The sequence below is a fragment of the Balaenoptera acutorostrata genome, chromosome 19 (genome assembly GCF_949987535.1).
Source record: "Balaenoptera acutorostrata chromosome 19, mBalAcu1.1, whole genome shotgun sequence".
NCBI classification, from domain to species: domain Eukaryota; kingdom Metazoa; phylum Chordata; class Mammalia; order Artiodactyla; family Balaenopteridae; genus Balaenoptera; species Balaenoptera acutorostrata.
Window position 1 is genome coordinate 4,911,950 of NC_080082.1, and position 27,548 is coordinate 4,939,497.

Below are 27,548 nucleotides of genomic sequence, written 5' to 3' on the forward strand. Positions count from 1 at the left end.
AGCGCGTCAGGTTTGCTTCCTCCGCTGCTGTGTGGCTCTGGTGAAGAGTCTGCCCTCTTGCAGGGAAAACACCCCCTGGGAATGACACAGGGCCCTGGGGCGGGACCTAGGTTTCTGATCACACGTGAAGAGAGGAATGGTCCTTGTCTCGGGTACCTGATGAAGTGAATCACGTGTGACTCACCGGACATCAAATAAGCCAATAACATGGGGACTTGCGTGGGTGCTAGAATGTTTACAGTGCTCAAGGGAGACATTTACAGTTACATGGTTTATTCTGCAAATAACCAGGGGTTGTGTTACGCTTTGAGAGCAGGGAGCACAGAGCCATCCACGTCCGGGGCCCTGCACGCCCTCAGTAACCGCAGCTCTTTGAAGGGAAGGGGAGCCCAGCCAAGGGGGTGACCTGCCCCTGCTGGGGGGTCAGGCCAGGGCCTGTCCCTGTTAGTCCAAGAGCAGAGGGGCTGCCCTGGGCTCAGTCCAGGCCAAATTCAATGTCGCCCCAGTCTTCTCTGGCCTTGGGCTCCGGGCACTCCTCAGGCTCCGTCTCAGACTGGACTTCATCCTTTTCAGGGCTGTTTCCTAAAGAGCCAGGAAATGGGTAACTCGGTGTTCTTGGGAAGTGCGGCCAGCCCTCACCCCTTCCCGCGTGCGGGCCTCGGGGCAGCTACGCAAGCTGGTGTTCAGCAAGAAGCCTGGCTGCCATCCGGTGTGGATTACAGCGGGCGTTGTCTGCATTCAACAGCTCCCCAAGTTGGATACCCGGAGGCACAAAGCTGAACACAGAGCTACCCCCAGTGCGCTTGTGACCAGCAAGCACTAGCCAGCTTCCCCCAAAGTGCCTCTCCCTGGTCATGGGCACAGGCCCCAGCGCCAGGCCGGTGGGCATGTCAGGGTGTGGCTTTACCGGTCCCACCCAGCGGGGCACTGTGGGCACCGTCCCTGCCTGCTGAAGCTCCCTTCCCGGCCAGCACCATCTCACAGTCATTCATCCTGGTCCTGGGCCTTCACGTGGAAGACCCACACCCTTCGGCCAGCTGTCACCCTCGTTTTGTCCCATATTCCCAGCTGCGGTATCACCGGTCCCCTCCTTCCCTCAGCAGCCTTGGTCTGGAAAGGCCAAGGATGGGGAAGGTCGGGAAGGGGGTCGGCCTGGCAGCTCCTTGGCCCCGGCCGACGACTTAGGAACATGCTCTAGCGATCTCCATGGTCTCTGGAGAGGTCGTGAGTGACCCCTCTGAGAACCCGGGTATTCCTAGGGCAAAGGCCCAGGTGGCCACCCGCTCTGGGTTTGGGTGGTCCACAGTCCATTTCCCCCTGAGAAGCTTTTGGCCCCTGTAGCCTTGAAAGTTAGGTGACACTACCTGGAGGGGAGGCCAGAAGCAGGTCCCCATCCCTGTCCTCGCTGCACGGGGCTGGCGCGGCTTCCCTTTCGCAGGCTGGGGGCCAGGGTGGTCGCCCTGAAGGCTCATCGTCGTCCAGCTCCTGGATCAGTGGGCGAGGGGCCTTGGTGTCTCTCCTGTGGGTTTCCAAGTCCCTCTCTGCTGCTGCTTTAAATATGCCTGTAAAGGGCGTCTCCGTCTCGGCCTTCCTGCAGGTGTCCTTGGAGACTGCGAATATATTGGAAAGGGTGTCTGTGGATGCGTTTTCCAGCACTGGGAGTGAGGTGTAGTCCAGTTCAGGGTCACTGTCGTCACTCAGGCTCGAGATGGCTGTAATCTTTGGAAAGCACATCTTCTGTTAAAAGAGAAAAGATGTATTTGAACATTTCTGTTTTCACAATAGTCTCTAAAATGCACAACGCTAATTCGGCTTTTTTATTCCATCACACTGTGGGCCCGAGGGAGCACAGCACTCGCTGCTTGAAAATCCGGCCTCAGGATGGACACTCCTTGGCAGCCGTCTGTGAGCCCTGGAGACCACGGTGAGCTCTGCAGTCAGGTCTCCACACCCTCCAGCCCTCGTCAGGTCTCCGTGTGGTACGGCCCTCGCCCACTCTGTTCCTGCTGCACCAACACCCTGCTGGGTCCCTGAACGGTTCATCTGTGAGCCTTGGCTTCTGATGGGCTCCGCCTTCACCCGGCCACCTAGTCGTGCTTTGGCGGTCAGGCCCCCACGGAACTGTGGTCTCCTGCGTCTGTGTCCCTCCTTCGATGACGAGCTCCTGCCCTGAGATTACACCTTAGGCCTCCCTCTCCTTGGGGCCCCCGGGGCTGGCCCACACTGGCTGTCAGTACCACCAGAGGGAGGAGGGTCGGGTAACCTTGGGAGAGGTCCCCATAGGGCCTTCTATGCTCTCCTCCCTCCCTTCCCTGCCCGTGTGTCGCTGTGGTACAGACATTCACTAGATGAACATACGGATACATCAAAAGAATAGAAAAAATGTTCAGATAATTATGTACAGAACACGGTTATTAAAAATCAGTGATAAAAGATCTGTTCAAAAAAACCGAAGCGGCTAGTTGTGAAGCCTTAGCGAGGGGAGCAACAGTAAACAGCCGCATTTCCTTAGGTGAGGCGAGAAGGCTTCAAGCACCAAGCACAAAGGGCTTGCAGCTTCCCGAGATACCTGGTCAGCGACGGGGCTGAAAGGGAAGGTGGGACTGGGGGGATGTGTGAGAGGTCACCTTGTGCTGGTCTCCCGGAGATCCGCCCGCATCCACGTCTTCCAAGTCAGGCAGGTCCTGGAAGAGAAGACGACCCCCGTCAGCAGGAGGGCACGCTCCCAACGCCCAGTCCACGGGACAGACGCGGCCGCACAGCCAACCAAGCCTGCGCTACGTGCTCCGAGTGTGGAGGGGCCCGCGGAGTGACCCAGGCCACTCAGGCGACGTGCACGCTCGAAACACGCAGAGGCAACACCAGGTACCTGGATCTGATCAGTGAAAGAGATTTGCAAGGTGTGACATGTTTCAAAAATGTCCACCTCTTTCTCCACTTCACTTTGGTGTTACTCACCCAGTTCATCTGGGGGGAAACGTACCTCCTACACACAAATTTGTCTTAGGACTCTATGTGGCATGAAACGAGTCTATTTTGGACCTCCCCCAAAGTAGGGGGGCTTTTCTGTTTTGTGCTGGGTTTGGGGGTATCTTCATCTATAGCAGCCCGTCCCGCGTGTGAGGCAGGCACAGTGTGTGGGTAGGTGCATGGGCTCTGGAGCCACGTGGCCTGCGTTGCTACTCCTGCTCCGTCGTTGCCTGGCTGTGTAGCCTTGGGCAAGTTGCTTAACCTCTCTGTTTCTCAATTTCCTCATCTGTAAAATGGGGATGACAATGGTACCTATGTCTTAAGAGTTATTGGAAGGGTTAAATCAATCGATAACAAGATGTGTTTAAAATAGTGCTGGACAAAGAGGAAGAACAGTCAGTACTAGCTTAGTGTTGGGGTCCTGTATACGGTCAGTTATCAAATGTTAGGGAAGAATTGCCCACTTTTGTTTTGTCGTATGTATATGCAGGCCCAGAAAACCAGAAACCCACTCTGAATATTGGCTGTACTCAGTTGAACACTTACTGAGCCACGTGAAATTGTGAGGTTGGGAATGAAACACCCGTGTGGGAGTTTATGGAAGAAGCGGGCGGGGGCAGGCGAAGCTGCGCGCACGGCTTGAACGGAAGGAGCTCACTCGTGGGCAGAGAGGCTGGCCGTCCTCCGGGCGAGCAGGGTGTGAGGCTACAGGTGGGGGCACCGGCCCCCACCCCTTGCCCCACCAAAGCACCGTTCCCGGGGGTCATGGCAAAGTGTGTATGTCCCCAGAGACCCATTCCTGTGGGCACAGCACGTCAAACTGTTACCAGAGCGGAAGGGCTTCAGGGAGGAGGGCCATGCTCCAGGCCGTGATCAGTCCCAAGGTCAGGCGGCCCCTCACTGAACAAGCCCCAGGGGACGGGCCGCTGGACAGCCAGGCCAGGGTGTAGGAGCAGCGAGAAGCCAGGAGGACGGGCAGCTGTCCACAGAGGATGAGGCTCTGACAATCAAGGGCAGCTTTCGCAACAGTTGTGTATACGGCCAGCCAGGCAGAGCTGCTTTCAGTGTAGCTTCTTTGGGGAAAACACGTCAAGAGTTTTGTAGACATAGTTCAAGGGGACTCATCTGGGCCATCACTTCTCAGTCTTGAAGGTGCACAGGCACGGACCCCCCTGGGGGAGGGCTTATTAACTGCAGGTTCTGAGCAGTGGGTCTGGGGTGGGGCCCGGGGTTCTGCCTCCTAAGCAGCCCTCAGGGGTGACCATGCCTGCTGGCCCAAGGGCCACACTCTGGGCAACGAGGATTTGGAAGTTTTGTGTCTGATCTGATACCGGCTGTACCACAGATACTTCTCTGCAGATGCACCAATTACGTACGTCGATGAAGAGCTTCTCCTTCGTCTCCAGTCTGATGGCTTCCAAATCTTCAGCTCCACAGAGCTCTGTACCTGATGCACTTTCAGTGGCCACAGTCTGGGGAGCTGATTCTAAGGAACAACAAAGAGTTATATTAATCTTGGAGTTAGTTTCATACACAGTGGACAGACGGGCAAAACCGAGGTTAAGGCGATTCCAAGAGGAAGGACAAAACCCTCGGGTCTGAAAGCCTCCAGCCCCTGTGGCAGGAGCCGCAAGAATCCCAGGTTAGGACAAGATTATGTCTGAAAGGAAAGGGAGACAGCTGCCCCCTTTCTGGAGCCTGGAGATGGAAGCACCAGCCAGGAATCCATGAAGAATACGCAGGAACCTTGGAAAAGGCATGATTGATGGGCCAGGAGATGAAGAAAGAAAGGTCGTGGTGCCAAAGGCCAAGTTTCACAGCCCCTCCTGCTGCACGAGCGTCAGGGAGACCTGTGAAGTCACCGCAGGGTTGCCTGTGGAACGTGGAGTCCAGACGGGGCTTGTCTTCCTCCCCCAGGCCCCTCCTGTCCTGCCCTCTGCTTCCTCTCCAGTCTCCATGATTAGAGATGAATAGCCCCGCTCTGCTCATGACACGCTGGTCCGCTGTCTGCCCTGAGGACTGGCCGTGCCCAGTTTGACTCGAGAACCACATTGGGGCACCCGTTTAGAATGAAACAAGGGGGACTTCCCTGGTGGCGCAGCGGTTAAGAATCCACCTGCCAGTGCAGGGGACACGGGTTCAATCCTTGGTCCGGGAAGATCCCACATGTCGCAGAGCAGCTAAGCCCGTGCACCACAACTACTGACCCTGCTCTCTAGAGCCCGCGAGCCACAGCTACTGAACACACGTGCCACAAGTACTGAAGCCCGCGCGCCTAGAGCCCATGCTCCGCAACAAGAGAAGCCACCGCAATGATAAGCCCGCGCACCACAACGAAGAGTAGCCCCCGCTCGCCACAACTGGAGAAAGCCCGCATGCAGCAACGAAGACCCAAAGCAGCCAAAGATAAATAAATAAAATAAAATAGGCAAAGTAGATAAATAGATGTTTAAAAAAAGAATGATATAAGGAAGTGGGCAGGGGCTTCCGGGGCTGCTGTGGACGATCCCAGGCCCACCTCCCAGGCCCGGTTTGTCGTGGTCTCTTCTACTTGGCTGTGCCCATGGCTTCACAGCTTCTAATTACGACAGCAGTCTGCTTCCCCTCCAACGAGCCCTTCCCCCGGACCCCTGTGTCCTGCTCGTGGCACCGTGGCGTCCAGCTTCCCAGCCAGCAGAAGCTTTAGTCCAGGCAGCTGCCAAGTCCCTTTGTTTCCTAAAACCTACCTGCTTAGGCTTTGTGTGCCGGGAAAAGGCGAGGCAGGGAAGAGACTACAGTTGTTGGGTGTGTTCCTTACGTTGCCTCACGCGATCCGTGGCAGAGACTGTTCCCACTTCGCAGGGGCTAGAACGGGCTCCGAGAGGTTTTGTGGCTTGCTTGATGTGGCTCAGCTGGTTACGGGGCTGGACTTGGGTCTGACCTCAGGGTGTCTGTCTAGAAAATTCGCTGCCTCGCCTGTTCACAGAGTGTTTTAGTGAAACGCGTGTGTCATCCCCTGTACCGTTTCGGTGACCACTGGGAGGAAGCTAAGGCTCCTCTAGACAGAGTGTCGTCAGGTGGAGGTGGGACACATGTGTCTCCGTGACGGCATGCGCTCACATCACGTTTCCCCTGGTCCTGATACGTAGACTCCACATCGGGATGGGGAGCTATTCAAGCCTCCGAGCCCTGACTCGGTCCCCAGGCAGCCTCCCCTGGTTCCTGACTCCATGATGAGAGAGGATGAGCCCAGGAAACGCAGCAGAGCTGCTCGTACCGTTTATCTCCTAATTTCCTGCATCCTTCACTGGGCCTCGTGACTTGTAAGGAAAGACTGTGCACCATGCAAGAAAGGTAAATGGAAAAGCGATTTTTTTTAAACAGATGGCTTTTATATTTAAGTTTGCTTTTCTTGGGGTTGAGTAACTTGCATGGAAGAGGGACCTCCTTGTTCTGACAGCCCAGCTCCCCTCTTGGGACTCAGGACACCCAGAGGGTTTAGCTCAGTAGGGAGGGGACTGTGGGGGAGGGGTGGGCAGCAAAGGCCCTGGGGGCTTAAAAGCAGGGAGGATGGCAGTGAATCGAGGTGGAGACCAGCTTGGTCTCTGCGGGCAGATCTGGCTTCAGTTCTGCCCCCACTATCACTTGCTGTGTGACGTGGAGCAGGTTACTTCACCTCTCTGAGCCCCAGCTGCCAACTCAGTAACATGGGTTAATGGTGAGAGCACCTGACCGTGGGACTTTGGGGAGGCTAAGCTGGAAGTCATGGCCTTGGCTGACATGTTAGATAAACATCTGGCTGTGCCCCCCTCTTCCGACCTGCCGCAGGTTGCCAGCTCCTTGTTAAATGTGCCCCGCGTTCAGGAAGGCAAGTGCTGGTTTCACTCACAGGAAACTGCTTCTAGGCTAGGTGCGGTTTCAAGGCAAAAAACTTACTGGAGGGGGAGTGAGGATGCAGGCAGAACCTTGTATCCGGATCTCAGAATACACGTGCCAACACCTGCATCAGTAGTTCAGAGGATGCCCTTTTCCCCGTGTGTTTAATACATGATTAGTGCCCCTTTTAAATAATGAAACCTATAACATCGCCATCTGTGGGAAGCTTGAGGGAAAACGTGACCCTTGTCTAGTAGATATTCTCTCCCAGAAACCAAGGAGTGACCAGGTCTTGGAGGGTCTACAATCCCATCCAGCAAAGTGGTACCAGGAGCCATAGAAAGCAGGGCTTCAGTGCCTCCCAAGGGAAATTAAATCGAGACAAGTCACGCTTCTCATAGATGCATTCCAGCCGCACGCAGTCTCATGGCAAAGTCAGAAGAGGGGCTGCGGCAGCCACCTGACAAGTGTGAGTTGGGCATCAGCGGGATGCGCGGGGCATGTCCCCCTCCCCGGGAGCCTATTCTCTCTGTGACTGTGGCTGTTTAGATCCCACACACTTTCCTGCTCCTTCCCTGCTCTCCGCCCACTGCTCCTGCCTCACCTGCTGGAACCCCGGGGGACTTCATGAGCTCCAGCATCCCTGATGGGGGCCAGGGCCATGGATGTCAGCACAGTCACAGGTCGCCTCACTCCCTACACCACCCCCTCCTTCCTAAGGTGCGTTTCTGTTTCCCACAGACGTCTTGTTAAAGACTCTAGGCTACAAGATAAATTTTTCAGATGTTACTGAACAAAACGGGGGTGGGTAGTAAATCCCAGTGAATAATGGAGCACTGATTGTTTGGGGGTATGGAGTGGCCAGTAAGGTTTTGAAAAGAATAATTAAAATAGAGCTCAGTTGAGTTAATCTTTGAGGATAGTCTGCCCTGCCATTATCCTCAGCTGGAAAGATAATTCACCCATCTCTGGTGCCCCGGGGGTGTGGCCTTGGCCCCCTCAGCAGTCTGGAGACCGGGGTTACTTCGAGGTCTCTCCCAGACAGTGGGGGCCAGACCAAATGACCTCCCCAGATGGACCTCAACTCCTGCTCAGGCTGGGAACGGAAGGTTCGGGTCTCCCAGGGCTGCACAGACACAGCAGTAATGGGCAGTGTCCAGGGCCGAGTCCTGGGTTTATCTGCTAGTCAGCAGGACCCCAGGAACTTGGGAGAACCTGCCAGTGGGCTGCCCTTCTAGATCAGCATCATCCGCTGTGGTAGCTATGGCCGTGTACCTGCAATGTGGCCAGTACTCCTGAGGGGCTGGATTTTAAATTTTATTTAATTGTATCTACTTTTAATTCATTTCAACTGAAAAAATGAAGCAGCCCAAAACAACTTGCTTCTTTTCATAGAGCTGCATTTCACCTTAACCATTCAAAAGTGAGCATGTGAATTGAGATGTGCTATAAGTGGCATATACAGGCTGGATTTTGAAGACTTAGTGTCGAAAGAGGGAAAGTATCTCATGAATAATTTTATGATGATATAAATTATTATATTTTAGATGTACTGGGTTAGATAAAATACACTGTTAGCGTCTCACCCATTTCTTTGCACCCTGTTGAAGCTGATACTAGAAATGCAGTCCTGGCTCCCCTTGGGGTTCTAGATAACTCGCAGACTCAGCAGTCAGAAGTGGAAACCCGAGGCCCCCAGATGGGTGCTGGCCCAGTGACACCCCTGTTGTTCGCAACCACCTACCTTCCCAGGCAGCTCTGGGGCTCGGTGGCGGGGCCTCGGCAGGGCGCGCCCCTCCCGGCTCCCCGTCAGCATCCACAGGCAGCTCCTCCGGGAGACGCGACTCTTCTGACTTTTCTGGGAATAGCTCGTCCTTGGCCTCGAAGCTCTCCTTGACAGACAGCTCCGTCTTCTGCCACCTTTCTCTGTCCTCTGCAGGCGCTTCCTCCCCTTCCACACTGGCGCCCAGGTCCCCGGCACTGTCTGGTGTGAGCACCTCCCCTGAACAGAAGTCCACAGTGAGCTGGGAACATCCTGGGAGGACAAGGGGGACCTGCGGCGAACTGCCGGGATGGTCATCAGAGTGCTGTTTAGGTGCTAAATACACGGGCTGGAAGTCCACCGGGCGATGCCTAGCGCGTGCACTGCCGGCACAGGACACAGCCACTAGAAAGCTGTGCAGGGGGCTCTTAGGAGACGCAGGCTGAGGTATTTGGGGTTAAGAGCCACAATGTCTGCCTTTGCTTTCAAATGGCTCAGCACAACAGGAAAGACTGTGTGCGTGTGTGCCAAAATATGAACAACCATCTGATCTAAACAGACAATTCAGCTGTTCATTTTAACTATTCTTTAAGCTTTTCTTAAAACTTGAAAAATATCAAAAGTAAAAGTTGGGAAAAGGGAAATAAAACCATGCTACAGGGGAACATCTATTTTATGGGACTATACTATTATGCTGATTCAAAAGAGTAGGCAAAAAGCAATATAGCCATGCCAGGGGCTTCCCTGGTGGCACAGTGGTTAAGAATCCGCCTGCCAATGCAGGGGACACGGGTTTGAGCCCTGGTCTGGGAAGATCCCACATGCCGCAGAGCAACAAAGCCTGTGCGCCACAGCTAATGAGCCTGCGCTCTAGAGCCTGTGAGCCACAACTGCTGAGCCCACGTGCCACAACTACTGAGCCTGTGTGCCTAGAGCCTGTGCTCCGCAACAAGAGAAGCCACCACAATGAGAAGCCCCCGCACTGCAACGAAGAGTAGCTCCCGCTCACCGCAACTAGAGAAAGCCTGTGTGCAGCAACGAAGACCCAACGCAGCCAAAAATAAATACGTTAAATAAATAAATTTATATATATATAAAAGAAAGCAATATAGCTATGCCATTTTTTTCTATTTAAAAGAATACATATGTGTTACATGCATGGGGAAAAGCCAGGAAGTACCCGCACTGAATACTGAGTGGTTCTTGCTATGATACTGTTATTGCTCTTGCCTTTCTATGTTTTCTATGTGTAGCGTATTCACATTTTGTAATTAGGTGAAAAACACTGTCATTTAAAAGCACACATAGAGACTCTGGCTCTTCTACTGGGTGTAAGAGGAGGAAGGGGGTTCCTACTTAATAAGGTGCCCTGAGCACCGTCCTTGCATGAGGTCAAGGGCAGATGGATCCACAGGTACATGAACAAATGGTCCCCACCCCCCACCCCCAGTCCCCGAGATGAAAGACTGTGAGTTCAACAGCCCAGATTGTTAATCTAAGCGGAGCTCGGGGTCCTCCTTGTGTCTCAAGCATGCACCTTGCACTTGGCTTGCTTTCTGCCGTTTCCTCTCCTCTGCCTGGCGCTTGATTGCGGCTAAGGCCTCAATGCTGTCTGTGATCTTCTTCCGCTCTCTGCTCTCCCACTGCTGTCTCTCCTCCTTCTCAGCTGTGTACCCTCCTCGTGCCCAGGCCTCTGCACAAGCTCTGTTTAGGAGTATTAAAAACAAAAAACAAAGAAACAAGAACACCCCAGAAATCGGGGAGGTTTGAATTGTCACAGGTTCAAAGTAAATCCAAAACATATACTATCTGACCAAACTTGCTCATTTTCCCCAAAATCAAACTAAAGTCACAGGACATATGACTGCAAGGATACATATTAACACATGCACATTTTAATCTTTAAAGTCTAATGGTTTGCAAAGCCTTCCAGATATGAGGCCAAGAGCACAAGTGACAAAAGAAAAAAATAGAGAAATTGGACTCCACCAAAATTAAAAATGTGTGTCATGCAAAGAATACCATACATAAAAGACAACCCACAGAATGGGTATGCAAATCATACACCGGATCAGGGGGTTGTATCTAGAATATACAAAGACCTATTACAACTCATTAATACAAAGATGACTTAAAAACGGGAAGAGGTTAAAAGAATGAGAAGACAAACTGCACTGGGAGAAAATATTTGCAAGAAAGATAACTGAAAAATGGCTTGTATCCAAAACATACAAAGAACTATTAAAACTCAAAAATGAAAAAGCACACACATTTTAAAAAGTGGGCAAAAGAGCTGGACACCTCACCAAAGAAGATAGGCAGGTGGCAAACAAGCTCATCATCATAGGACGTCAGGAAAGTGCAAATTAAACCAATGAGATGCCACTTGACACTCAACAGAACGGCTAAAATCCAGAACACTGACAACACCAAATGCCGGGAAGGATGTGCAGCGACAGGAATGCTTCATTGCTGGTGGGAATGCAAAAGGGCGCAGCCCCTTGGAAGACCGCTTGGCAATTACAAAGCAAACATATTCTTACATGTAATCCAGCAATCGTGCTCCTAAGTATTTACTCAAATGTGTTGAAAACAAATGTCCACACACAAAACCCTGCACGCGAACATTGATAGCAGCACTGTTCACGACAGCCAAAAAGTGGAAGCAAACCAAATGTCCATCAGCTGACAGATAAAGAAAATGTGGGCTGAGATAGCCTCATCCACCAGAGGGCAGACAGCAGAAGCAAGAAGAACTACAATTCTGCAGTCTGTGCACCGAAAACCACATCCACAGAAAGACGAGATGAAAAGGCAGAGGGCTATGTACCAGATGAAGGAACAAGATAAAACCCCAGAAAAGCAACTAAATGAGGTGGAGATAGGCAACCTTCCAGAAAAAGATTTCAGAAAAATGATAGTGAAGATGATCCAGGACCTCAGAAAAAGAATGGAGGCAAAGATCGAGAAGATGCAAGAAATGTTTATCAAAGACCTAGAAGAAATAAAGAACAAATACCTAGAATAATTAAAGAACAAACAGAGATGAACAATACAATAACTGAAATGAAAAATACAGTAGAAGGAATGAATAGCAGAATAACTGAGGCAGAAAAATGGATAAGTGAACTGGAAGACAGAATGGTGGAATTCACTGTCACAGAACACAATAAAGAAAAAAGAATGAAAAGAAATGAAGACAGCCTAAGAGACCTCTGGGACAACATTAAACGCACCAACATTCACATTATAGGCGTCCCAGAAGGAGAAGAGAGAGAGAAAGGACCCAAGAAAATATATGAAGAGATTATAGTCGAAAACGTCCCTAACATGGGAAAGGAAATAGCCACCCAAGTCCAGGAAGTGCAGAGAGTCCCAGGCAGCATAAACCCAAGGAGAAACATACTGAGACGCACAGTAATCAAACTGACAAAAATTAAAGACAAAAATTATTAAAAGCAACAAGGGAAAAATGACAATTAACATACAAGGGAACTCCCATAAGGTTAACAGCTGATTTGGCAGCAGAAACTCTATGGGCCAGAAGGGAGTGGCAATGATATATTTAAAGTGATGAAAGGGAAGAACCTACAACCAAGATTACTCTACACGGCAAGCATCTTATTCAGATTCGACGGAGAAATCAAAAGCTTTACAGACAAGCAAAAGCTAAGAGGATTCAGCCCCACCAAACCAGCTCTACAACAAATGCTAAAGGAACCTCTCTGAGTGGGAAACACAACAGAAGAAAAGAACCTATAAAAACAAACCCAAAACAATTAAGAAAATGGTAATAGGAACATACATATCGATAATTACCTTAAACGTGAATGGATTAAATGCTTCAACCAAAAGACACAGGCTTGCTGAATGGATACAAAAACAAGACCCATATATATTCTGTCTACAAGAGACCCACTTCAGACCTAGGGACACATACAGACTGAAAATGAGGGGATGGAAAAAGATATTCCATGCAAATGGAAATCAAAAGAAGGCTGGAGTAGCAATACTCATTTCAGATAAAATAGACTTTAAAATAAAGAATGTTACAAGAGACAAGGAAGGACACTATATAATGATCAAGGGATCAACGCAAGAAGATGCTATAACAATTATAAATATATATGCACCCAACATAGGAGCACCTCAATACATAAGGCAACTGCTAACAGCTATAAAAGAGGAAATCGACAGTAACACACTAATAGTGGGGGACTTTAACACCTCACTTACACCAATGGACAGATCATCCTGACAGAAAATTAATAAGGAAACACAAGCTTTAAATGACACAATAGACCAGATAGATATAACTGATATTTATAGGACATTCCATCCAAAACCAGTAGATTACACTTTTTTCTCAAGTGCGCACGGAACATTCTCCAGGATAGATCACATCTTGGGTCACAAATCAAGCCTCAGTAAATTTAAGAAAATTGAAATCATATCAAGCATCTTTTCTGACCACAACGCTATGAGATTAGAAATGAATCACAGGGGAAAAAATGTAAAAAACGCAAACACATGGAGGCTAAACAATACGTTACTAAATAAGAGATCACTGAAGAAATCAAAGAGGAAATCAAAATATACCTACAAACAAATGACAATGAAAACACTATGATCCAAAACCTATGGGATGCAGCAAAAGCAGTTCTAAGAGGGAAGTTTATAGCTATACAAGCCTACCTCAAGAAACAAGAAAAATCTCAAATAAACAATCTAACCTTACACCTAAAGGAACTAGAGAAAGAAGAACAAACAAAACCCATAGTTAGTAGAAGGAAAGAAATCATAAAGATTAGAGCAGAAATAAATGAAATAGAAACAAAGAAAACAATAGCAAAGATCAATGAAACTAAAAGCTGGTTCTTTGAGAAGATAAACAAAATTGATAAACCATTAGCCAGACTCATCAAGAAAAAGAGGGAGAGGACTCAAATCAATAAAATTAGAAATGAAAAAGGAGAAGTTACAACAGACACCGCAGAAATACAAAGCATCCTAAGAGACTACTACAAGCAACTCTATGCCAATAAAATGGACAACCTGGAAGAAATGGACAAATTTCTTAGAAAGGTATAACCTTCCAAGACTGAACCAGGAAGAAATAGAAAATATGAACAGACCAGTCACAAGTAATGAAATTGAAACTGTGATTAAATATCTTCCAACAAACAAAAGTCCAGGACCAGATGGCTTCACAGGTGAATTCTATCAAACATTTAGAGAAGAGCTAACACCCATCCTTCTCAAACTCTTCCAAAAAATTGCAGAGGAAGGAACACTCCCAAATTCATTCTATGAGGCCACCATCACCCTGATACCAAAACCAGACAAAGATACTACAAAAAAAGAAAATTGCAGACCAATATCACTGATGAATATAGATACAAAAATCCTCAACAAGATACTAGCAAACAGAATCCAACAACACATTAAAAGGATCATACACCATGATCAAGTGGGATTTATCCCAGGGATGCAAGGGTTCTTCAATATAGGCAAATCAATCAATGTGATACACCATATTAACAAATTGAAGAATAAAAACCATATGATCATCTCAATAGATGCAGAAAAAGCTTTTGACAAAATTCAACACCCACTTATGATAAAAACTCTCCAGAAAGTGGGCATAGAGGGAACCTACCTCAACATAATAAAGGCCATATACAACAAACCCACAGCAAACATCATTCTCAATGGTGAAACACTGAAAGCATTTCCTCTAAGATCAGGAACAAGACAAGATGTCCACTCTCACCACTATTATTCAACATAGTTTTGGAAGTCCTAGCCACGGCAATCAGAGAAGAAAAAGAAATAAAAGGAATACAAATTGGAAAAGAAGAAGTAAAACTGTCACTGTTTGCAGATGACATGATACTATACATAGAGAATCCGAAAGATGCCACCAGAAAACTGCTAGAGCTAATCAATGAATTTGGTAAAGTTGCAGGATACAAAATTAATGCACAGAAATCTCTTGCATTCCTATACACTAATGATGAAAAATCTGAAAGAGAAATTAAGGAAACACTCCCATTTACCATTGCAACAAAAAGAATAAAATACCTAGGAAAAAACCTACCTAGGGAGACAAAAGCCCTGTATGCAGAAAAGTATAAGACACTGATGAAAGAAATTAAAGATGATACCAACAGATGGAGAGATATACCATGTTCTTGGATTGGAAGAATCAATATTGTGAAAATGACTATACTACGCAAAGCAATCTACAGATTCAATGCAATCCCTATCAAATTACCAATGGCATTTTTTACAGAACTAGAACAAAAAATCTTAAAATTTGTATGGAGACACAAAAGATCCTGAATAGCCAAAGCAGTCTTGAGGGAAAAAAACGGAGCAGGAGGAATCAGACTCCCTGACTTCAGACTATACTACAAAGCTACAGTAATCAAGACAATATGGTACAGGCACAAAAACAGAAACATAGATCAATGGAAGAAGATAGAAAGCCCAGAGATAAACCCACGCACGTATGGTCAACTAATCTATGACAAAGGAGGCAAGGGTATACAATGGAGAAAAGACAGTCTCTTCAATAAGTGGTGCTGGGAAAACTGGACAGCTACATGTAAAAGAATGAAATTAGAACACTCCCTAACACCATACACAAAAATAAACTCAAAATGGATTCGAGACCTAAATGTAAGACCGGACACTGTAAAACTCTTAGAGGAAAACATAGGAAGAACACTCTTTGACATAAATCAAAGCAAGATCTTTTTTGATCCACCTCCTAGAGTAATGGAAATAAAAACAAAAATAAACAAATGGGACCTAATGAAACTTCAAAGCTTTTGCACAGCAAAGGAAACCATAAACAAGACGAAAAGACAATCCTCAGAATGGGAGAAAACATTTGCAAATGAATCAACGGACAAAGGATTAATCTCCAAAATATAAAAACAGCTCATGCAGCTCAATATTAAAAAAACAATCAACCCAATCTAAAAATGGGCAGAAGACCTTAATGGACATTTCTCCAAAGAAGACATACAGATGACCAAGAAGCACACGAAAAGCTGCTCAACATCACTAATTATTAGAGAAACACAAAACTACAATGAGGTATCACCTCACACCAGTTAGAATGGGCTTCATCAGAAAATCTACAAACAACAAATGCTGGAGAGGGTGTGGAGAAAAGGGAACCCTCTTGCACTGTTGGTGGGAATGTAAACTGATACAGCCACTATGGAGAACAGTATGGAGGTTCCTTACAAAACTAAAAATAGAATTACCATATGATCCAGCAATCCCACTACTGGGCATATACCCAGAGAAAACCACAATTCAAAAAGACACATGCACCTGAATGTTCATTGCAGCACTATTTACAATAGCCAGGTCATGGAAGCAACCTAAATGCCCATCGACAGACAAATGGATAAAGAAGTTGTAGTACATATATGCAATGGAATATTACTCAGCCATAAAAAGGAACGAAATTGGGTCATTTGTTGAGACGTGGATGGATCTAGAGGCTGTCATACAGAGTGAAGTCAGTCAGAAAGAGAAAAACAAATATCGTATATTAACGCATATATGTGGAATCTAGAAAAACTGTACAGATGAACCAGTTTGCAAGGCAGAAATAGAGACACAGATGTAGAGAACAAACGTATGGACACCAAGGGGGGAAAGTGGCAGGGGTGGTGGTGGTGTGATGAATTGGGAGATTGGGATTGACATATACACACTAATAGGTATAAAATGGATAACTAATAAGAGCCTGCTGTATAAAAAACAAAACAAAAAGAAATGTGGGCTTTCCAAATGGAATATTATTTCACAGCATTATTTTGGAAGTATTTACTGACACAGGCTGCAACGTGGGTGAACCTTAAAAATATGCTCAGTGAAAGAAGCCATTCACAAAAGACCACATATCGTATGATTCCATTTATGGGAAATGTCCAGAATAGGCAAATCCAGAGAGATAGAAAGTAGATTTGTGGTTGCCAGGGGCTGGCAGAGGCGGGTTGGGGAGTGACTGCTAATAAGTAAGGGTTACTTTTTGGGTGATAAAAATATTCTAGAATTGATTGTGCAGTGTGGTTGGACAACTCTGTGAACATACTAAAAAACCACTGAATTGTACACTTGAAATGGGTGAACTGTTCTAGAGGCTGGGGATACAGCAGGTAACATAAGAGATGACATCGCTTGGTCTGTTAGAGCTGCCCTTTTATGGGGAAACAAGTATGTCAGAGGTGGATGTGTCTTGAGAAATCAGGCTGAAGAGACAGCAGGTGGAAGTGGCAAAGGTGCTACTTAGATAGGTGGTCACTCATGGAGATCTTCAGAAGATGACAGGTGAGCAGACACCTGCAGACACCTGTGAAGAGCATCCCAGGTGGAGAGAACGTCAAGGGCCCAGTGTGGAACAGCTAGAGAGTGCTGGAATGAGGCTTCAAACCCAGGTGAACCCAACTCCTGAAGAGAAGTCATGCTGCACTGTCCAGGGCGGGGGTCTCCCTGCTGAGGGCCCAGCTCAGGTCCCTGTTTACACTTTCCTGCTGGGCGGCACTGCCGCAGTGTGGGGACTCACAATCCTCCGGGACAGCCCCTCCTGCTGGTTCCCTCCTCCTACCAGCTGGTACCTGCTTAAGTCCCACGTGATACTAACAGATACTCACAAGGACCCCGCGGTCGGTATTGTCCCCACTTTCCGGATGAGGAACCTGAAGCTGGGGAGGTTGGCGCTCAGCCATGGGCACAGGACCCACAGCTGCAGAGCTGGGCTTGGAGGTCCGCCCGCAGGCCCTGCCCTCCCGCCATCCCCCTGAACACCCAGGGCTCGGTGCTGGGGAAACGGATGCATCTCGGCCTGACTGCCCAAAAGCAGGGATCCTGGTTCTCTTACCTGGTCCAAGTGGAGGCTCTCCCTTCCGACTGAAATCTGTATTAGTTTGACTAAAATTTGTGAGTTCAAAAACATACTACCGGGGCTTCCCTGGTGGCGCAGTGGTTGAGAATCTGCCTGCCAATGCAGGGGACACGGGTTCGAGCCCTGGTCTGGGAAGATCCCACATGCCGTGGAGCAACTAGGCCCGTGAGCCACAACTACTGAGCCTGCGCGTCTGGAGCCTGTGCTCCGCAACAAGAAAGGCCACGATAGTGAGAGGCCCGCGCACCGCGATGAAGAGTGGCCCCCACTCGCCGCAACTAGAGAAAGCCCTCGCACAGAAACGAAGACCCAACACAGCCAAAACTAACTAACTAAATAAATAAATTTATTAAAAAACAAAAAACAAAAAACAAAAACATACTACCAGCTACGTTTCCTTTTAAGTGTTGGAAAATTCAGATTTGCACTTCCCTTCAGGCCATCCCAGTTACTGAGGTTTTATTCTAAGCTGGAATGAATGAATAGTGACCTCAATCAAAAGGTAAATTAAGGGAATTTTCTGGAAGTCCAGTGGTTAGGACTCTGTGCTTTCACTGCCGAGGGTGAGGGTTTGATCTCTGGTCGGGGAACTAAGATCCCACAAGCCACAAGGTGCAGCCAAAAAGAAAAAAAAGGTAAATTAAAAACCCAGATAAAAGCAGTGATGATACACATGGCAGTCCTGGGTTCAATATTCTTGATATGCAAAGAGCTCTTATGAATCAGTAAGAAAAAGCATCCCCCCAAAAGGAAACTGGGAAGAAATCATGAATGCAATACTCATAGAGAAGGAAACATAAATGCCCAACAAAGGTAGTAAAAATGACCAACTTCATCAGTTACCCAAAAATGCAAATTTAAAACGAGGTACTGGGACTTCCCTGGTGGCACAGTGGTTAAGAATCTGCCTGCCAATGCAGCGGACACGGGTTCGAGCCCCGGACTGGGAAGATCCCACATGCCGCAGAGCAACTAAGCCCATGCGCCACAACTACTGAGCCTGCGCTCTAGACCCCGCAAGCCACAACTACTGAGCCCATGTGCCACAACTACTGAAGCCCTTGTGCCCTAGAGCCCGTGCTCTGCAACAAGAGAAGACACTGCAATGAGAAGCCCGCACACTGCAATGAAGAGTAGCCCCTGCTCACCGCAACTAGAGAAAGCCCGCGTGCAGCAACAAAGACCCAATGCAGCCAAAAAATAAATAAATGAATAAAAATTAAATAAATAAAACGAGGTACCACCTTCACTCATCAATTGGCCTGGCAATGGTTTGTTTTTTTTTTACATGGCTGTGTCTGGGGAAGTTATAAGTTGATACAAACATTCTAGAAAACAATTAGAAAATATTTAAAAACACCTTTTAAAAGTCTCAAACCACAGTCTTTAATCCAATAATACAACTCAGGGTTCCATCCTAAGGAAATAACCGGCCACGAGATCAGAGACTTATATAGAAGGATAATTATCAAAGGATTATGAAAAATCTATGAATAAGTGCTCAAAGACGGAATTTCCTATTATAAACAATCACGTAAGCCATTAAACCTATTTCACTGGAACATTTAATGATGTGTGGAAATGCTCAAAAATCAGAAATTTTTAAAAGTTTAATATTGAGCATGCTCAACTATTACCTATTAAGTGTGATCAAAAGGCTTTTCATTTCCTTACCTGTCCTTTGGAAAAACTGGTCTATCATCCAGGTATGTTAAACGTTTTAGTCGAACAGTGACAGTCCTTCGATAATTAGGGATGTTCCTGATCACTGGGTTTCCCATCAAATTCAGTACACGCTGGAAGCACACAGGCAGAACCACATTAATCACTGAAAAATGGATGCAATTAAAACAGTTAATATGTGCAGTGCTCTGAAAATAAATAAACAGGGAGTGTCGACATCAAGTCATGAAGACGGTATCAGAGAAGGCAGAGGCTTTCTTTGTTTCTGCGCCATCAGAACTGTCCCGAGAATTGGGCAGCCCTTTCTTCTATTACACTTGAACTTCAGATCCTATCTCTCATCGTCCTTCCAGAACAATATTGGAAAACACTTCCTGAGGCCTTTACCCAAGGGCAGTGATTGCATTAGTTTTGCTCGCCCAATCTCTTTTACTGAAATTAATCTCCAATTGATCGTTTTCTGTCCTTCCCAGCCAGGACCCATTTTAAGAAAATGTACACAGCAGCTAGACAGATAAGAAGTGGTGACTGAGGGGATAGGATGCAAAGTGCCTGCTTATCTACTGCCAGGCTTACAGGTCTCCTGGATGTCAAGTTGGGACCAGGAAAGGGAAAGTGACACAGCAGTGCCAGTGCGCTGTCCCCCCCCCCCTTTGGATACTGTCACCTCCCCTCCTGCCGATGAAACTCAAGAAGGTGAATGGTCAAGGTGACATGTGGGTGAAACATTTAACATCGGTTTGCCTGAACTGGTGAAATGTTTTTCATATCTAAAGTGATTTTTCTTGTTCAGGAAAATAAATATACTGGTTCAAGTGACCTGTTCTGTGGGGCTGAGCAGGGGGAGCAATGTGCCCCAGGGGCAGGGACTAAAGGGCTGCGTGTGTATGGAGAATGTAAAAGGCATCACAAAACAACCATGAGGCAGACTGTTCTTGTTATGGATTGAATTGCATCCCCCCAGCAAACTCACATGCTGAAGTCCTAACCCCCAGCGCCTCAGAATGTGACTGTATGTGGAGACAGGGTCTTTGAAGAGGTGATTAAGATTAAATGATGTCATTAGGGTGGGGCATGATCCAATAGGTCCTTGTAAGAAGAGGAGATTAGGACACAGAGACACACACCGAGAAGGCCATAGGAGGACCCAGGGAGAAGATGGCCGTCTACATGCCAAGGAGAGAGGCCTCAGGAGAAACCAACCCTGCTGACACCTTGATCTCGGACTTCTAGCCTTCAGAATCATGAGAAAATAAATTTCTGTTGTTTAAGCCACTCAGTCTGGTACTTTGTTATGGCAGCCAGGCCAAAAAAAGGTATTATAATACAGCTTTATATCATCACCATATACTGGTGATAATATAAATTCTAAATTAGTCTTTAGTGACAGTCTGCTCTACAGATTGTTCTTGAACTATGATTTGCTTACTGTTTTTCTTTAAATGGACTCACTTTTTCCTTCTTATCCATACCCTAAGCAGTAAACAGTGAACTCATGTTTTTTGTGTGCTATTTGGAATATTTTTTCCTAGTTCACATGACAACACATATACACTAAAAAGCAAGGAAGTCGTCAAAGGCTGCTGGAGTTGAGTCCAAAGGACACAGGAGCCGCCTGGAGGGGTTGCCACAGGCTAGAAGATGGGACCATTCAATCACCCCAAATTAAAATGACAGCAAGGGTTAAGTCATATCAAATACTGTATCTGTAAATCTTTGTGTTCACGATGAAAACGTGAACCTTTAGAGGTTCAACCTCATTGTCACCTTTAGAGGTTCCTACGTTCCTGACTCATTTCTCTGAAAAGGAATACATAAAAAGAAAAAAAACCAACAAGCATTTATCCTAGCTTTTTCTTTCTTTTTAAAAAAATATTTATTTATTTATTTGGTTGCACTGGGTCTTAGTTGTGGCAGGTGGGTTCCTTAGCTGCAGCTCACGGGCTCCTTAGTTGCAGCTCACTGGCTCCTTAGCTGTGGCATGTGAACTCTTAGTTGCGGCATGCATGTGGGATCCAGTTCCCTGGCCAGGGATCGAACCCAGGCCCCCTGCATTGGGAGCGCGGAGTCTTACCCACGGCGCCACCAGGGAAGTCCCTATCCCAGCCTTTTCTATATGCACTTTATATTAGGGAGGCATGAATTGAGGAGCAAAACTGCTCTTTGTGGAAGCATTCCAGCCAATAGGTGCAGAAGGAATAAGACACTTAGAATATGGTCACTGTGTGACCCCTAATGAAATCACACATGGAGGCAACGTGCATCGGGAGCTGCAGGAACAATCAGGGGAAGGGTTGATGAGGGACTTCATGAAGGCTGGATCTGATTGACAGCAGCCAAACCCACGAATCAAGCTTAAAGTTACAAAAAGAGAGGCAACCAGACTTACAGGTGCCCTGATTGATGCAACAGCAAACCTCAAAGTTATATTCTGAGGCTGGATCTGATCAGGTCTCTGGCTCCATCATCATCAGTTTACAAGAGATACTGGGGACAGCAGAACACTTTAAACCACACCAAGAGGATGCAGTCAACTGAATCCAGCAAGTGGCTGACAGCCAGAGGAGGGACCCGGTTTCCTCAACAGATTTATGGGGGGGGGGGGGGGTGTGTGGGAAAACAGCCAAGGGGAGACTGTGATAGATCAAGAGATGTGAGAGATGCATAATCCAAATACGATGTGTGGATCTGGTTTGGATTTGCAAAACCCAACAGTCAAAGCACATTTTTGAGACAAATGGGGAACACTGAATATGGACTGGTTATTAACTGTCATTCTGATAATATTTTAGATATAATAATAGTATTGTGATGATGCTTTTAAAAAGTCCTTATCTGTCAAGAATACACACTGAAATATTTGTGGGTGAAACGATACGGCACCTGGCATTTAAAACACGCCAGCTAAAAATACAGAGAGGGGAAAAAAAAGTGTGATGCGTGTTAAGAAAGCAGGGAGAAAGGAAGGGGGAAGGGAGGGAGGGGAAAGAGAAAAGAGATTTGCTGTCTGCAGAACACAAGATAACGCAAGTTGTGTGCGTGCGTGTGTTTTACCAAGTCGGGCATGCTCTCAAGAATGCTCAGGATCTCTGGGTCACTCAGCTTGTTGTGGGAAAGGTCAAGGACACAGAGTTTCAAACACTCCTTGAGATGCTGAACGTCTTCCACGGTCTCTAAGTGGTTGTGGGCCATCTGGAGCGTGTTGAGGACCGGCAGGCAGGCTGGAAGGGGAGGTCGGCAGAAGTAAGCGACACGGGTGGAAAAGAATGTTACGAACCTCCGCTAGGAAACGGTGGTGGATGCGGGGGCCTAGAGAACGCCCACCCCCACCCCGCCCCGCCACGGCAGGGCCTTCTTACAGAGGTTTTCAATGGTCTTGATGTAATTGTTGCTGATATTGAGAGCATCCAGTTTCTGCAGAGGTTCTAGGTTCTCGATCTTATGGAGCAAGTTCACTTGCAAGAAGAGGCATCGCAGTTCCGTTTGGGCCTCTAGGTTCTCGATTTTCTGTATTCCGTTGCACTCCAGCCAGAGACAACGCAGCCCCGTGTACTCTTCCAAGTTCTCGATGCGGTCAAAGCCTAGTGGGGAGGAAGGGGGAGTTGGTTAAGCTTCTACACACTCAGAGGCACAGGGGTCACCCTCTTTTTTGCCTATCTGCCCAGCATCCACACGTCCTTCCTCAGTTACACCACTGCCTCTTTGGAGGGACATCCCTGTCCTGATCCTACCCCATGGCTCTCTGCAGGGAGCTGGTCACGCTTAGCCAAGTGGAGCCAACCTTCATGAATCCTGGGGAGCTTTGCTGGCTCCATTGGAAAGCGGTAACTTTCTGCTAGAATTGCCAGCCTGGTAGGGTAGAGCCTAACACTGAAGCAGCCACCTTCCCTTCTCGCCTGGGAGTGGGGGGAAGTGAGGGGTGACCTGTCTGAAATGAATGAGCACAAGGGAAAGCAGGGCCAAGGAAAGGGGAGAAACAGCCTCGTGAAGATACGCGGTGAGCACCAGGATCCAGCTGTACCTGAAGCCAGTCCAAAGTTCGGGTCTGGTTTTACGGTATTTTTCAGTTTTATGAGCCACATTTAAGGTGAGGAAAACAAACATTTTTGTTTCCTTGAGTGACTCATTATAGATTTGTAATTCACGGTGCACCTGCTATTACCAAAACTTTTTCAAAGTCATTTGTTTTGTTGCCTGAAAAGTTTTAACCAAAAGTTTTTATTAAAAAAGGGTAATAGCAACGGTGAGGCAGAACCACCCAGCTAAGTCATTCCGATTCCTGACCCTCAGAAACAGTATCAAATAATGATAATTTTTTTAAGTTGGTAAGTTTGGGGATAATTTGTTAGGCAGCAGTAGATAATATAGGCATATCTCTCTCCTAATTCTTCTACCTCTCTGATTCTTTCTACTTGGTCTAACCCACTGGGTCTTCTTCTTCTTCCCACCTCTTAAATATTGGTCCTCTGGGGTCTGCCCTCCTAAGTCATCTTATCACTGTTACACCTAGACATTGGGTGGAGGATTTTGGAGGGGGCAACGTGGAGGTGAGGAGACCAGTTAGGGGTCGTTCCACACCTTTAAAGTAGTTGTGCTGCTGGAGCCCTCCGTGAATCTCCCTGGCACAGCGTGAACCTTCTCACAGTGGCCGCCCTATCCCCCAAGACACCAAAAGCATCTTTACCATATCCGTCTCTGTATCTTCAGCACTTGCCGGGCACACAGAAGGCTCTCAGTAAACATTTACTGAACAAATGAACATAAAGATGGTCTGATGAAGCAGGGTGGCCATCCCAAATTCAGCACAAGGTTGGGAGTTACCACTCTGCTTCCTCATTGCTGGAATAGCCCCGTCTATGAACCTGAACTTAAGTTTATGTGTGATACTGGACACCGACACAGTCCTTCACAACGTAACCCTCCCAAGCCCAAAGTATTTACAAGTAGCTACTGGTTCGAAAGAGTATGAGTACTTTAGCAAATATAAATAAAAGATACCAATGTGTTTCCCTTGAACCCATATTAACTCCAGTCACGTAAGACTTTTTCTTCAAAGAAATATTATTGCTTTTCCATGCATCTCCACTAAACTCTGAAATTTCTACTTAAATATAAGTTAAGAACACCAGATGATCCCTGCAAGTAATTCTTAACACCACTAGAGTCTTTCCACCTGACATGAGGTAGCTCCTCCACCAGCCCCTTACCTTTATAGTGTAAATACAGCGTATCGTTCAGTGCTGGGGTAATATAAAGCTTGTGCTTCTTGCACAGTTTTTGTAGAAAATTTTTAGTAATTCTGTTGAATGAAAACCATGAACAAGAAGTTTATTTCAATTTGTCAGCTGTAAAACATATCCCATAAATTCTTTGCCACACCCATTCTGTCCACAAATTCCACAATATTCTATATGCCCGGTGACTTTGTTCATAGCTTTCAAGGCCTCATCCAATATTGTGACTTTCAGCCTTCTCAAAAACTGCAAAGTGTGTTCTACTAGAAATACCTTTGTGTCATCAAGAACTACTCATGTTTCTCTCTCTCCAGGTCCAGCATTAACGTTGTATAGATCGTGGTTAGTTATGCCACAGAGCAACGCCATCCTGACTCTGTGACTAATCCTCAGACATGGGGCAGACTATTTAATCTCTATGAGCCTCAATTTCCTTATCTGGACAAAGGGGTGATTATCACATCCACCTTAGTGGGTAAAAGCGTGCTGTGACTGGCAACAGCACACCCACGTACCTGGGGCCACGATCTTCTTTGTCATCTTTTTGGTGTGCTAAGCGACCATCTGACCAGCTATCACCACTGTGTTTCTGCTCGCTGAGGTAGGAAGTGTCCGAAGGACCCAGGCATGTTTCCTTAGGATCATTAATTTCTGTAAAATAAGAGATTGGTTCTATAGAGATCGAGAAATGTATAAAAAATGTCCCCCAATTTCAACTTGATGAATAACTGTCCGCTTTTAGCATGGAACTGGTACTCTTTAAATGTTTCACAGTGATTTTTAAAGCACTGATAAGGACTATGAAAATTTCACTTCTAGGCAGATCTTTGATAAAACCTCTTGTACAGCTGGACACGGAGACGTGTGCAAAGATATTCACTTCTGTGTTACTTCTAACAGCCAAAACCTATTAACAATGCAAATGTTCATCCATAGGGACTGGTTAAATAAAGCAACAGATTATTATTCTGCCTTGGAATAGAATGCACTGGAGCTATGTCAATCAATATGGATAATTCGCAGAAACACATATGGAGTGGAAAAAGTTTCATATAAGCACAGGATATCATTTACATAAATCAAGCCCACACAAACCTATGCTATGCATTGTTTAAGGACACATTTTAGATAGATAGATAGATAGGGAGATAGATAGGGAGAGAGACAGACGAGATTGAAAGAGCCCACACAAAATTCTGGAGGCAGGGAGAAGGTAATGGGATTACGAATAGAGGTGGGGTAGGGCAAAAAACATCAAACTTATCTGAAATGTTTTATTTCTTTAAAAAAAGACTTCAGGTACATATGATTAAAATGCTAATCATTTTCAATTCTCGGTGGCGATACATGGGTGTTTGTTATAATGTTCTCTGTTCTTTTTAAAAAGTTCTCAAAAGAGGAGGGAGGACCAAGATAGAGGTAGGGGATTAAGAAATATAAACTACCATCTATAAAATAAATAAGCTACAAGGATGTATTGTACAGCATAGGGAATACAGCCAATATTTTATAGTAACTGTAAATGGCATATAATCTATAAAAATTTTGAATCATTATGTTGTACACCTAAACTAATATAACATTATAAGTCAACTATACTTCAATTTAAAAAAAAGGTCTCAAAAAACACACAAGAAGAAACAAAAATGATGGGAATATCTTTGGTAGAAAGAAAATGAACACGTTCAAATGCACTTTTTTTTTTTTTAAAGGTCATTCAAAATTGGCTGATTCAAATGCACTTAATCTTAAGGGCTGTTTGCTGCTGCTCTCTGGGTGTCCCTGTGGACTACCGAATGAGATTCAACACTCCGTGTGTGGGACTGTATCTTATAATTTCCCATTTCCCACTGCATACAATGCCCAGCCACAAGAGACACCAGATAAAGGTTTGTGGAAGAAAGACTAGGTGCTCAATGTACATAATAATTGATTGGTTATATTAATAACAAGAACTACCATTTATTACCGGCCCAATGTATGCCAGACACTCTAATTACAACTATCTCGCTTGCAAAACAGGAGACTGCCCTATAGAGAGCTTAAGCTCTGGGCAAACGGCCATAAAGCCGGCAAGTTGCAGAGGGGTAGTGTGAACCCAGCAGGAGTGGCTTCAAACCTGTGTCTGTGCACAGAGCAACATGGCTTCCCTACTGCAACTCTTACAGGGCTTGCCTGGACAGTCAATGCTCAAGATATATTTGTTGGCTGGGTTCAAAAACTGAGACACAAATCAAGTAGTTTCTTTACCAGTCCCTAAAAAGTTTCCCTTCCAGTCCAAGCCAAGCAGGAGCGGAGGCTGTTTTCTAAGCCCATTCCGGAAAACTCTGTTGAGGAGTCACGTCAGAAGCACCAGCTTGTCATTCACTCTGTCTACCACAGATCAGGCACTGGACCGGCCACTGCCAGTTCAATCAGGATGTCCTGCCCTGACATAGCTTGCCGTCCAGAGGGGGAGAGAGCCTTTGATCTTACATGGTGCCGGCAATAAAGGGAAACATTCAAAACATTAAAAAGTTGGGCGGTGGGGAGAATGGTGTGTTCAGTGAGGGCTTGGGCTCTGGAGTCAGACTGTCCAGGCGTGAGTCTGTTCTGTCATTGACTGGCTGAGGGTAATCTGTTTGGAGCAAGTTCTATAATCTCTTTAAGTTCCAGGTTCCTCATCTGTATGAAACGGGGAGAGGAGTGCCTACCGCAGAGCGAGGGTGTATGGCTCGAAGGCAGTGAGCGCACGGCACGCATCGTTTAGTAAGTGTGGGTCGCCATTATTATTATTATTATTACTGCTGGCTGTGAAGACTAGGTGTGTGGTGCTGGGGCGCAGCCCGTCGCCCCCCTCGCCTCCCTGGGGCGGCTGTCGGCACCTTCCTTGCGGCCCCCTTGGCCTGCGTTCCCGTGATCACCCGCCAACTCCTCCATGGCTGGCTCCAAGCCCGGCTCCCGCGCGCAGTCCTGCTCCGCTCCCCCGTCCGCCACGGGCTCCGAGGCCTCTCGGTGCATGTTTATTCCGGAAACACTGAACACCCCGTAGCAGTGGGGAAGCCCGGTTGTGTGGGATCACTACGTCCCCCAGCCCGCCAGGCCACTCTGCGTCTGCGTCTGCGTCGTTGGCAGC

At 46.9% G+C, this 27,548-nt stretch overlaps 1 protein-coding gene across 2 annotated transcripts; it reads right to left on the reverse strand.

The window, feature by feature from the left end:
* Positions 1–268: 268 nt before the first annotated feature.
* Positions 269–27,531, reverse strand: DNAAF1 (dynein axonemal assembly factor 1). 2 transcript variants are annotated; one of them, XM_057534015.1, is made up of 12 exons: positions 27,337–27,531; positions 24,949–25,084; positions 24,407–24,498; positions 22,559–22,780; positions 22,254–22,420; positions 19,191–19,312; positions 10,125–10,291; positions 8,570–8,827; positions 4,347–4,456; positions 2,628–2,684; positions 1,365–1,737; positions 269–582 (listed from the first exon to the last, which is right to left on the reverse strand). In XM_057534015.1, the coding sequence occupies exons 1-12, from the start codon at positions 27,431–27,433 to the stop codon at positions 476–478; spliced, it is 1,908 nt and encodes a 635-aa protein (XP_057389998.1). In that variant the 5' UTR covers positions 27,434–27,531; the 3' UTR covers positions 269–475. The 2 variants fall into 2 exon arrangements, with proteins under 2 accessions (XP_057389998.1, XP_007182629.2); XM_007182567.2 differs by having other exon boundaries at positions 27,298–27,531.
* Between the last annotated feature and the right edge of the window lie 17 nt (positions 27,532–27,548).